This window comes from Pleurodeles waltl, chromosome 3_1 (genome assembly GCF_031143425.1).
Source record: "Pleurodeles waltl isolate 20211129_DDA chromosome 3_1, aPleWal1.hap1.20221129, whole genome shotgun sequence".
Lineage (NCBI taxonomy): Eukaryota > Metazoa > Chordata > Amphibia > Caudata > Salamandridae > Pleurodeles > Pleurodeles waltl.
Genome location: NC_090440.1, coordinates 1,882,679,624 through 1,882,692,448, shown reverse-complemented (window position 1 = coordinate 1,882,692,448; position 12,825 = coordinate 1,882,679,624). Strand labels below are relative to the sequence as shown.

General features: G+C 50.3%; 1 protein-coding gene across 1 annotated transcript in view; it reads left to right on the top strand.

Annotated features, from left to right (window-relative positions):
* The window catches only part of MDH1B (malate dehydrogenase 1B), a 196,671-nt gene that overhangs the window by 40,862 nt on the left and 142,984 nt on the right, over positions 1-12,825 (top strand). The window contains exon 5 of the mRNA XM_069225978.1: positions 11,985-12,484. Within this exon, the coding sequence (XP_069082079.1) occupies positions 11,985-12,484 (500 nt within the window). The remainder of the gene's footprint in view (positions 1-11,984; positions 12,485-12,825) is intronic.

Genomic DNA, 12,825 nt, shown 5'->3' with positions numbered 1-12,825 from the left:
TCCTGGTCCGTGTCAGCCGAGGTCTTCGACGTTGGCGAATTCCATGTCGACGCCGAGAATAGAGGCCAGGTTAAGGTCAAAGAGAAAGGCTCTGAGGCTCTTAGAGGAGCAGGAATTCCAAAGACAACTCCTGGAGGAAGAAGAAATTGCTGAGCTCCTGGGGGTCTATCAGGGCTTGGACTTGGCAAGTGGACTAGACACTTCCCCTGAGTGGGATCTAGCCTCTCCAGGGGAATTTACAGAGGAGGCGGCCTCATTTCATACTGTGGTAAGGAAGGCAGCAGATTTTCTGGACCTCCCACTACTATCTGCAGAGGTCAAGACTAACATCTTAACTGAGGTCCTCCATCCTGCTTCAGCTGCTGCGGAGCCACTACTTCCTTTTAACGATGCTCTTACAGAGCCTATTATGGAAGTCTGGAGGAAGCCCTTGACTTCGTCTGCTGTTAGCAGTTCGGTTGCAAGGAGATATAGAGTGGCTCCAGGGGACCCGGGGTTCTTGTCACGACATCCGACTCCAGAGAGTTTGGTGCTCCAGGCTTCATGTTCGTCACATTCAGCTCCTGGTTCTTTCCCTGGTACACCTTCAGACAGCGAATCCAAGAGGATGGAGCAGTCTGTCAAAAAGACCTTTTCATCATGCAGTATGGCCCTCAAATCTGCCAATGCGACTTGCGTTTTGGGCAGATACATACATGAGGTGATGGACGCAGCCAAGGCTGTGCTACCTGATCTGCCTTAGGATATTCAGGGACTCCTGTCAGATGCTCAGGCTGCTGCTATGCAGGTTATCCAGTCGGGTCTGGACAGTACAGACTCTGTGGCCAGGGCGATGGGCACTTCCATTGTCACCAGAAGACATGCATGGTTGAGGTCTTCTGGGTTCTCGACGACCCTTTTGGACCTGCCCTTTGATAGGGACAAATTGTTTGGGGCTAAAGCTGACTCTGCCTTAGAGTGCTTTAAGGAGAGTAGGGCTACTGCCAAGTCCTTGGGCTTGCAGGCTTCCACTGCCACCCATTCAGATCTTTTAGGAGGTTTAGGGGGTTTGGACGAGGAGCTTCCTTTCGTGGGAGACCCCAACCGGCAGGCCAACAACCCTCAAGTCTGCCCTATAGGTCTTATAGAGGGCGGGGTAGGGTTAGGACAAGAGGGGCCACCCAGCAGCACCCTTCCTCTTCCTCTGGGGGGGGGCAGCAAGAAAAGCAGCCGTAGTTCTCCACCCATTGCGTCTCATGCTTCTCCCATAGTGGGAAGGTTATTTCATTTTCTCTGCGGGTGGGAGTTAGTCACATCAGACTCCTGAGTCCTCAACATTGTGGGGAAAGGTTATGCCCTTCCTTTTCGGGAGTTTCCTCCTCCCATCCCTCCCCGTCCATTCTTTTGCACAGAAGACCATCTCCTGTTGTTACAGCAGGACGTTCTAGGCCTTTTATCGAAAGGTACAGTGGAGTTGGTTCCAGAGCAGGAAAGGGGTCTGGGTTGGTATTCAAGATATTTCCTGACCCCAAGAAGGATGGTCATCTAAGGCCTATCCTGGACCTGAGGGTTTTGAATTGCTTCCTCAAACAGGAAAAGTTCAAAATGCTGACTCTAACACAGGTGCTCAAAGAGTTGCACAAGGAGGATTGGATGGTGTCTGTCGACTTGCAGGATGCTTACTTTCATATCCCTATTCTCAAGTCGCACAGGAAGTATCTCTGGTTTGTGGTGGGGTCGCAACACTACCAGTTTGCGGTCCTTCCTTTTGGTCTTACTTCAGCACCTCGAGTCTTCACGAAGGTGATGGCGGTGGTTGCAGCAAGTCTCAGGAGGAAGGGAATAGCGGTATTCCCTTACCTAGATGATTGGTTGATCAAAGCCAAGTCCCCAGAGCTGGTGCTGCATTACCTGCGGATGACAACCCAATTGTTGTCCGATCTGGGATTTTCAGTAAACGTGCCCAAATCTCCTGGAGCCCTCTCAGTGCCTCCTGTTCATAGGGGCAGTACTGGACACAACATTGGATCGCGACTTTCCTCCTCCTCAGCGGATTCAGGACATTCAGGCGTTCATTCCAATGTTTCAAGTGGAGCGGTCGTTCCAGTCCTCAAGCTCCTGCTTGGTCTGTTGCTTCCATGCATTCTGTTGGTCACTCATGCACGCTGGCACATGAGGGTTCTTCAGTGGTGCCTCCGCAGGCAGTGGTTTCAACACAGAGGGGATCTTGAGGAGTCGATAAAGATCTCCAGAGACACTGCAGTGGATCTACAATGGTGGGCTGTGGACGGCAACCTTTCCCAAGGATGGCCGTTTTCACTACCGCTTCCAGTAGCCACGGTTATATCGGATGCCTCCACTCTAGGGTGGGGAGCTCATCTGGGGGACCTGGAGATCAAGAGTCATTGGTCTCCAGTGGAACAGATGTTTCACATCAATCTGCTAGAATTGCGGGCAATACATCTGGCTCTCAAGGCCATCCTCCCCTACCTTCGGAGTCAGTCAGTCCAAGTCCTGACGGACAACACTACCACAATGTGGTACATCAAAGAGCAGGGAGGAGTAGAGTCGTACCTTCTCTGCAGAGAGGCTCTGCAGCTCTGGTCCTGGGCACAGAGCCATCAGATTTGCTTAGTAGCAAATCATTTGGCCGGGGTTCTCAACGTTCATGCGGACAGTCTCAGTCGGCACTTCTTGGCCGATCACGAGTGGCGTCTCCATCCAGACCTGGTCCTTCACATCTTCCGGATGTGGGGATTTCCTCAGGTAGAACTGTTTGCCACTCAAGAGAATGTGCACTTCCCTTCATTCTGCAGCCTCCAGTATCTGGTGTAAGGAGCATTGGGGGATGCGTTTCAGATGTCCTGGAATGGCCACTTGCTTTACGCGTTTCCCCCATACCCTTGATTCCTCGGGTTCTGAGGAAGATTCGCCAAGACCGGGCCGAATCATCTTAATAGCTCCGGATTGGCCAAGAAGTGTGTGGTCCACAGACCTTCTCCAGCTCTCACTGTGCCCTCCGCTCTGTCTCCCTCATAGGGCAGACCTCCTCTCGCAGTCGCAGGGGCAGGTTCTACTTCCCCACATCCAGAGCCTGCACCTTCATGCCTGGAGATTGAACAGGGCAATCTGAGTTCCTTTTCTCTCCCACCAGAAGTGGTGGACGTTATGTTATCGACCAGGCGACACTCCACCAAGACTATCTGTGCTGGCAGATGGGCAAAATTTGTTGCTTGGTGTGGAGAGAAGCAAATTGATCCCTTACAAGCCCATTTGTTGGATGTTTTATTGTTTGCATTGTCCTTGGCGCAGAAGGGTTGTGCAGTTGCGACTGTTAAGGGCTATTTATCGGCACTATTGGCCTTTCTGTGCCTTCATGATCAACCTTCCTTGTTTAAGTCCCCTATAGTTGTAAGGTTCTTAAAAGGACTAACCAGTATGTTTCCTCCCACTCCGTTTGTTATACCTCAGTTGGATTTGAATTTCAAATCAAATCAAATCAAAAACATTTATAAAGCGCGCTACTCACCCGTGAGGGTCTCAAGGTGCTAGAGGGAGGGGGTTACTGCTGCTCGAAGAGCCAGGTCTTGAGTTGCCTCCGGAATGCGAGGTGGTCCTGGGTGGTCCTGAGGTTGGTGGTGAGGGAATTCCATGTCTTGGCCGCCAGGTAGGAGAAGGATTTCCCACCTGCCGTGGTGCAGCGGATGCGAGGGACGGCGGCGAGTGCGAGGTTGGCGGAGCGAAGTTGACGGGTGGGCGTGTAGAAGCTGAGGTGACGGTTGAGGTATTCAGGTCCCTTGTTGTGGAGGGCTTTGTGTGCGTGGGTGAGGAGCCGGAAGGTGATCCTTTTGTTGACGGGAAGCCAGTGCAGGTGTCTCAGGTGGGTGGAGATGTGGCTGTTGCGGGGTATGTCGAGGACAAGGCGGGCGGAGGCGTTTTGTATTCGCTGCAGACGTTTCTGGAGTTTAGCGGTGGTTCCTGCGTATAGGGTGTTACTGTAGTCCAGGCGGCTCGTGACGAGGGCGTGGGTCACAGTCTTTCTGGTGTTGGCGGGGATCCAACGGAAGATCTTTCGGAGCATGCGGAGGGTGAGGAAGCAGGAGGATGATACGGCATTGACTTGTTTGGTCATGGTGAGAAGAGGGTCCAGGATGAATCCGAGGTTGCGTGCGTGGTCTGAGGGGGTTGGTGCGGTGCCAAGGGCCGTGGGCCACCAGGAGTCGTCCCAGGGGGACGGGGTGTTTCCGAGGATGAGGACTTCCGTTTTGTCTGAGTTCAGTTTCAGACGGCTGAGTTTCATCCATTCTGCGACGTCTTTCATTCCATTTTGCAGGTTGGTCTTGGCGCTGGTGGGGTCCTTGGTGAGGGAAAGTATCAGCTGAGTGTCGTCGGCATAGAAGGTGATGTTGATGTTGTGTTTGCATACGATGTCGGCGAGGGGGCTCATGTAGACATTGAAGAGAGTCGGGCTGAGCGAGGATCCTTGAGGGACGCCGCAGATGATCTCGGTGGGGTCTGAGCGGAACAGTGGGAGGTAGACTCTTTGGGAGTGGTTGGAGAGGAAGGAGGAGATCCAGTCCAGGGCCTGTCCTTGGATACCGGTGGAGCGGAGGCGGGATATTAGGGTTCGGTGGCAGACGGTGTCGAAGGCAGCCGAGAGGTCGAGGAGGATGAGGGCGACTGTTTCTCCGTTGTCCATCAGAGTTCTGATGTCGTCTGTGACTGAGATGAGGGCGGTTTCTGTGCTGTGATTGGCTCGGAATCCGGACTGAGAGGGGTCGAGTAGGTTGTTGTCTTCAAGGAAGTTGGTAAGTTGCTTGTTGACGGTCTTCTCTATGACTTTGGCAGGGAAGGGGAGGAGCGAGATGGGGCGGAAGTTCTTCAGGTCGCTGGGGTCTGCCGTAGGTTTCTTCAGTAGGGCGTTGACTTCTGTGTGTTTCCAGCTCTCGGGGAAGGTGGCAGAAGCAAACGAGCTGTTGATGATGGTCTGGAGATGCGGGGCGATGATGTCGTCGGCTTTGTTGAAGATGAAGTGTGGGCAGGGGTCAGAGGGGGCACCGGAGTGGATGAAGTTCATGGTAGCTTTGGTCTCTTCCGTGCTGATGTGAGTCCAGGCGTTGAGGGTGATGGCTGGGGTTGTAGGTTCTGTGGTGGTTGGCTGGGTCTGGTGTCCGAAGCTGTCGTGTAGGTCGGTGATCTTACGATGGAAGAAGGTGGCGAGGGAGTTGCAGAGGTCTTGTGAGGGCGTGATGGCGTTGGGATTGGAGAGCTCTTGGACAATGTTGAAGAGTTCTTTGCTGTTGTGAGTGTTCTTGTCCAGTCTGTCTGTGAAGGAAGTTCTTTTGGTGGCGCGGATCAGATGGTGGTGTTTGCGGGTGGCATTTTTGAGGGCAGACATGTTTTCTGCGGTGTGGTCCTTGCGCCAGGCTTTCTCGAGGGTGCGGCAATTTTTTTTAGATTCCTTGAGGGTGTCTGTGAACCAAAGAGGTTTCCTGGTGTTGGTCTGTCTTGGGAGGCGTCTGATGGGTGCGAGGTTGTCTGCGCAGTTGGTGATCCAATGCGTGAGACGGAGGGCTGCGTCGTTGGGGTCGGTGGAGAAGGTGGGTTGGTTGTCGCTGAGAGTGGAGAGAAGCTGTTCTGCGGGGATTTTGTTCCAATGTCTGCGTGGGATGGATTGTGTGCGGAGGTGGCGAGTCTCGCGTCGGAAGGTGAAGTGGACACATCTGTGGTCGGTCCAGTGTATTACGGAGGAGTGGCTGAAGGATACGTGGTTGCTGGCAGAGAAGATGGGGTCGAGTTTGTGTCCGGCGATGTGGGTGGGGGTGTTCACCAGTTGCTTGAGACCGAGGTTGGGGAGGTTGTCGAGCAGGGCGTGGTGTTGGGGTCGTTGTTCTGTTCCAGGTGGAAGTTGCGGTCACCAAGGAGGATGTAGTCCGGCGAGGCAAGGGCGTGCGGGGAGATGAAGTCAGTGATAGAGTCGCTGAAGAGGCCGCGTGGTCCAGGGGGTCTGTAGATGAGAGTTCCTCTGTGGGTGGTCCTGGGGTCGGTGTGGATCTGGAAGTGCAGGTGTTCGGCGGCGAGGGGGGTGTCTTCGGTGGAGGTGGTGACGTTGATGGAGTCCTTGAAGACGACGGCGATTCCTCCACCGACCTGGTTGGTGCGGTCTCTCCTGGAGATCTTGTAGCCGTCGAGGATGGCTATGGCGATGTCGGGGGCCGAAGAGGCGTTCATCCAGGACTCAGTGATGAAGGCGACGTCCGGTGGAGTCCACGAGGTCCCATAGTTCAATGGCGTGCTTGTTGATGGATCGTGCGTTGATCAGGATGCATTTGAGGTGGTTGTTGGCACGTGGGCTGGCGGGAGGGGTGGTTACGCGGTGGAGGGTGAGTTTGCAGGAGAGGCATGCGAAGGGTCCATGGGTGCGTTTAGGGTTGGCTTGGAAGCAGGTACGGGAGCGCCCCGGGTTGAGGGCGTGGAGGGTGTTGGGGTCGTAGCGGTGCTGAGGGGTTTGGGAGTGCTCGGGGCCAGGGGTTTGGGAGTGCTGGGGGCCAGGGGTCGTGGCGCTGGGCGCGGTCCAGGCGCAGACGGGCTTGCCTTTGGCGCGCCAGTGGCGGGGCCGCACAGCGCCCGCCATAAGAGGGAGGAGGGGTCAGCTGGGGGCGGGAGGGGGCGACGAATGGGAGCCAGGGGGGCGGGCCGAGCAGGAGGTGGCAGCGGGAAAGCGGAGGGTGGGGGGGTCAGGTAGAGGGGAGGGGAGAAAAGATAGGGGAGGGGGGTCAGGAAGAACAGAAGAGAGAAGAGTAAAGAAGAAGAGGAGAGAAGAGTCAAGAGAGAAGAGAGAAGAGTCAAGAAGAAGAGGAGAAGAGTCAAGAAGAAGAGGAGAAGAGTCCAGAAGAAGAGGAGAAGAGTCCAGAAGAAGAAGAGTAAAGAAGAAGAGGAGAGACCTGAGAAGCAGAGGGGAAGCGTCCAGAAGATGAGGAGAGGCCACAGAGGAAGAAAAGGAACACGCAGAGAAAAAATACAGAAGAGGAGAAGAACACAGATGAAGAAAGAAGAACGAACACGCAGGTCGGTGTGCAGAGGAGAAAGAAGAACACAGATGAAGAACACAGATGAAGAAAGAAGAAAAGAACACGCAGGTCGGGTGCAGAGGAGAAAGAAGAACTTTTTTGGTTCTCACTTTTCTGATGGGTTCACCGTTTAAACCTTTGCATTCTTGCCTGTTAAGGTTTTTGGTTTTGAAGACAGTTTTCCTCACAGCCATCACGTCTGCTAGGCGTGTGAGTGAGCTTCAGGCTCTTAGTGTTAAACCCCCTTTCACATCTTTTCATGAAGACAAGGTGGTGCTGAGAACCAGGACGGCCTTCATACCAAAGGTAGTTACTCCCTTTCATATGGGGCAATCCATAACACTCTCGTTCTTTTACCCTCCTCCCCATCCATCGAAAGAGGAGGAGAGACTACATCGGCTTGACCCAAGGAGAGCTTTGAGCTTTTTTATTGAAAGGACAAGAGAGTTTTGAGTGGACGATCAACTCATCATTGGCTACGTGAGGAAGAGGAAAGGCAAGGCCGCCCACAAGAGAACACTGTCCAGGTGGGTCATTCTTTGCATTAAAATCTGTTATTCTTTGGCAAAGAAGGTTCCTCCTGTTGGAATTAGGGCCCATTCCACCAGAGCTAAGTCTGACATTTGTAAGGCCGCAACTTGGGCTTCCCTCCACACTTTCGCTAAGCATTATGGCTTGGACTCGGAAGTTAGGAGGGATGGCCATTTTGCACGGTCTGTGCTGCAATATTTCTTGGTGTGACCACTCAGGCACCCACGTCCGAGTGCGGTACTGCTTTGGGACTCTATTCATAAGGTGAGGAATCCACAGGTAGTTGTGTCCATCAGAAGAACAAGTTGCTTACCTTCGGTAACGCTCCTTCTGGTGGATACACTAGCTACCTGTGGATTCCTCATGGTCCCACCCGCCTCCCCATTGCCTGTCTGGTCATACCAAGTTTTCTTTGACTGATATATATATTACTGTTTATATTTGAATAAATATTATGTATTAAATTTGATTGATGTATTTATGTTAAGTATGTGATGTCGGTGAGCACCTGTTCATCTCAAAGGCACGTAAAAAATGGTGAAAACCGACGTCAGCACGCCGGCGAGCACCTCTTATTGTCATAATGACGTCAGACAGAGTCGTGTGGGAGTCGGGCAATTCTGACGTCCTCGTCGACGTGGACAGCTGGGAAGAAAATTTCCATTGAATGCTGGCGCATTGGGAGAATTCATAAGGTGAGGAATCCACAGGCAGCTAGTGTATCCACCAGACAAAGCGTTACTGAAGGTAAGTAACTTGTTCTTTTGGACCACCTCGTTTTTCTCTGCCCCACTTGATGGATCATCCCAAAACTTCCAAGACAGCAGCTGAAGTGACTGTCATACTAGTTTTGAAAATTTTGTGAAGATTTGTCAAATGGCGCCAAAGTTATTGGCAAAACAAAAACCCTTTTCCTATGGAAACTAGGTTCTAATTACCTATTGTATTGTATTGTATTGTAATCATATTTATATAGCGCTTACTACCCCTGACGAGGCGTCGAAGCGCTTTTCGGTGAGTAGCATGCTACTCTGGAACCCAACAAGAATTAGTGATGGATTAGTATCGGGAAATAATGAGTACAGTTTTAGTATTATTATTTGGTAATTTGAGCCGCGGATATGAGAGTTTGTTAGTTAGATTGACTGAAGTAATGGAGGGGTGGATGAGGATAGAAATCCAGAAGTGTTAATTGGGAGTATATCCTTGGTGACTGCCAGTAGGAAATATATATGGATATTACTTACTGGCAGTTGCCACTAGGTAGTTATAGTTAAGACCTAGTTTCTATATAAAAAGTGTCTTTTTAATTGCCTATATCTTTGGTGCCGCTTCATGAATCTTTACGCAACATTCCAAAAAATGTGCCAGTCCCTTCAGCTGCTGCCTGGAAAGTTTCAGAGTGATCCGTCCAGGGAGGAGAAAATAGGCGTCCCAAAACAATTAAGGGGAAAACAAATTTGTATATCTAGCGACGCAAAGGATTCACATGCAGAGATCTGATTGCCTGATAACACTTAAACAACAGAAGCCGTTGAAGTGTTTTCAGCCATCTTGGGACTCAGCTGAAGCTGAGTCCCCCCAAAAAAGAAAAAAGAAAGAAAAGGGGGCAGGATACGGACTTCCTGACCCCTTAGCTCTGGTTGCGGTGTCCCAGAGGCGAAAAAGCTTTTTAAAATTTATTTTACGAATGGAGTCGCGTGGAGCTGCAGATCCACTGTAAAATAAAAAACAAAAATGAAGCGCGGGCTCCTGTGCTTCATTTATATAATGCTCCCAGGTGGGCCAAGTCCTGGGGTGTTTTCTGTGAAAATGCTGGGGGGCCTCCTGGCCCCCTCCCGCTGCTCCAGGGACCGATACCTCCCGGGGGGTTTTCATTTATGTACCGGGGCAGCGTGCCCCCCCTGGGGACCATCACCTCCCCAGGGCAAATATTACATATGCAGGGGGGCCGCGTGCCCCCTAATGCCTCAGGGACCACCACCCCCGGGGCAAATATTTTAAAAGATAAAGGGGGTCCCTATGGAATCCCCAAGCCCCGGGGACCACTCTCCATCCCAGGGCTATGTCCTCATTGTAGGGGGGCCCACACGGCCCCCATACTTGGAGCCATAGATGATCCTGGGGACCGCCACCCCCATGGACGGCTCCTGGTATGTCCCGGAATGCCCACCCCAGGGACATAGCTGTTTGCTGTGTGTTGGCTGCAGCCAAGCCACAGCAAACACTCTTGTTTTTGATAGAAGAACCTGTAAAGAAGGTCCTGCTGTCAATAACCAAAGCTTTCATGTCTTCCCCCTGCACAAGTCAAAGTAAGCTTGTGCCTGCTGAAGCAATGGCATTGCGAGGGAAGCCTTAAAGCTTCCCCTGTAGTGCCAGGTAGACCGTAAAGGTTTTTAAAAAAAAATCAAATGTAATAAACAAATAAGTAAATAGGGACTCTTGAGGGCTCCCTCGCGGTCCCAGAAAGCCCATAAATGGCTACTGTTAGAAATGGGGTTTTTGGTTGGTAGTCAGGTTACCCCCTGTCCAAGCAAGAACCCTCACTCTAGTCAGGGTAAGTCACACACAATCCAAAATTATCCTGTGCCCACCCTCTGGTAGCTTGGCACGAGCAGTCAGGCTTAACTTAGAAGGCAATGTGTAAAGTATTTGTGCAAGAAATCATACAATAACACAATATAGCACCACAAAAATACACCACACAGTGTTTAGAAAAATATATAATATTTATCTGGATATTTGCAGGTCAAAACGAATAAAGATGCAATATGAAATTGTAAAGATATCACTGAAAAGTGATATGAAGTGTCTTAAGTCTTTAAAAAGCAAACAAAGTCTCTTTCAAGCACAAAGTACCTGGTTTAAAGTGGAAAATCTCCGCAAAGGGCCGCAGAAAAGAGATACGTGGAAAAATGGTGTGTGCGTCGATTTCTCCCCTGCACACACGGACTTGCGTTGTTATTTTTCACGCGGGGAAGTCGGGCGTCGTTTTCCGGCGCGCGGACAGTCTCCTTCTGTGGTTCGCTGGATTACCAGATGTCCCGGGGTCTGTGCGTGGAATCCTAGGCTTGTTTTCCGTCTGCGCGTTGTTCCGGTGGGCTGTGCGTGGAATCTTCTCCCTCACGGCAGGCGTCGATTTCCTTTCTGAAGTCGGGCGGCGTTGTCCAGGCGAGGCCGTGCGTCGAAGTTCTGGTCGCACCGCAGGCGTCACGTCGAGCAGCGTCTTTCCGGATCGGCGTGCGGTGAATTTTTCACCACGGAGCAAGCTGTGCGTCTAATTTTTCGGCGCACAAGGTGTCCAAATGAAAAAGAGAAGTCTTTTTGGTCCTGAGACTTCAGGGAACTGGAGGCAAGCTCTATTCAAGCCCTTGGAGAGCACTTCAGCAACAAGGCATGAGTTCAGCAAGGCAGCAGGGCAACAGCAAGGCAGCAGTCCTTTGTAGAAAGCAGACAGGTTGGCAGGATGCAGGTTCTGGTTCAGGTTTCTTCTCCAGCAAGTGTCTAAAAAGTGGAGGGAGGCAGGCAAAAAGTTAGGGGTGACCACCCTAAGGCTGTCAGGTCTAACAGCTACGAAAAATAAATAATAAAAAACCCAAAGCTCAGTGTGATGGTCGCAAGCCACTGACCTTTTGGGGTTCGAGTCCAGCTGTAACTACAAATTATAGCTCTCATGACATATTTGATAACATCAATGTAATATTTGCAGTTAAATTTTTGACGAAAAAAACTGTGCATGGCAGGGGTGTGAGTTATAGTTACCTAAGGGCACGAGTTATAGTTACATAAGGTAACTCTAACTATAACTGGTGAAATTCTGTGGTTTGGTACTTTTAAAATGTGAGCGTAACTATAACGTCCCTGTAACCTTTGGTTGTTTAAGTGAAAAAAAATTATATATATATAATGGAATTTCTTAATTTCTTGTTGGGAACACCATGATTCTCATTCAGTAATTACCTCAGACAGACCATGTGAAATTGCTCTCTCTGTCACAAAATGAGCAGTCTGCCTCAAACTGCGAATCTGCACCCCCTTTGCATGAGAAAATATCCAGCTGCAGATGTATTACAGATTTATTGGGCATAATCAATGAGGTGCAACCTCTGTGTCTAAATAGTATTCAGGCATTTAATAAGATTAGCACATGGGTTTCAAATCTTTTATAAATCTAAATGAATACGTATTTAATTGAAACGATTATGGTTTCTGTTTGCTGCAGAATTATATTAAAAAATGATCATTGTTGGGGTTATATCTGTGCGCCAACCATGCAGCTGAAACTGTGTTTGGGCACTATTGTTTCTTTAAAATATTTCACTCACTTGTACCAGAAAACAATTTAAATGATTGCATTAAAACATATTTGATTTGTGACCTAAATGAAATTCCTTTCATTCACAGTGCATCCACCCCATCATGTTACAGCCTGCTCCCAATGTTGGCCAGTGGAGAGGTCTTTGGTATAGCCCAAGACATCAGCATCCATCTGCTCGACAGCAGTGATTGCGAGGACACCTTGCAGGCTCTCGTGCTAGAGGCTGAGGACCTGGCATTCCCTCTTCTGCGGAATGTCACCATGCACACAGTCTCTGAGGAGACCTTCCTTCTAGCTGACGTCATTATCGTCCTCGACGACGTCTCCTTTCAAGAGAACCAATCAGTTGAAGACTGTGTCAGCCTCTTGGAAGACCAATGCAAGGAGTATGGCAACCTGATTGAACTTAATGCTAGCCCGGGAGTAAAAGTAATTGTGGCGGGAGACACCTTTGTGAACCTCAAGGCACTTGTCATCATGAGCCATGCACCTTCCATCCCGAAGCACAATGTGATTGCTGTAGCAACGCTGCTCGAATTTGAAGCTAAAGCTCAGCTGGCGAAGAAGCTAAAGGTGAACGCTGCAGGTGAGCATTCTCCAGGTGGAGGGCAGGAGTGTTAAAGTGATAAATTGTAGCTTGGTACAGAATAGAAGAGATTACTTTTGTCACCAAGGGCCATAGACTGGACTCATGGAAGCTAAATTTCGCTATGGACACTGATGTGCGTTTACGGTGTAGTGGGATCAGAGAGTAAGAATATTTCGTGGGGCCTGTGACCAGCACATTTGTGGAACCTCTTTTGTTTTTATTTGGAGAAGCAGCTGGTGATTATGAAGCCAAGTACTATAGGGAAAGTGAAAACGTATTTGTTGTCATTTAATGGTGGTGCCCTGTTGGTTGCATTAGAAGAGACAAGTCAAGATTGT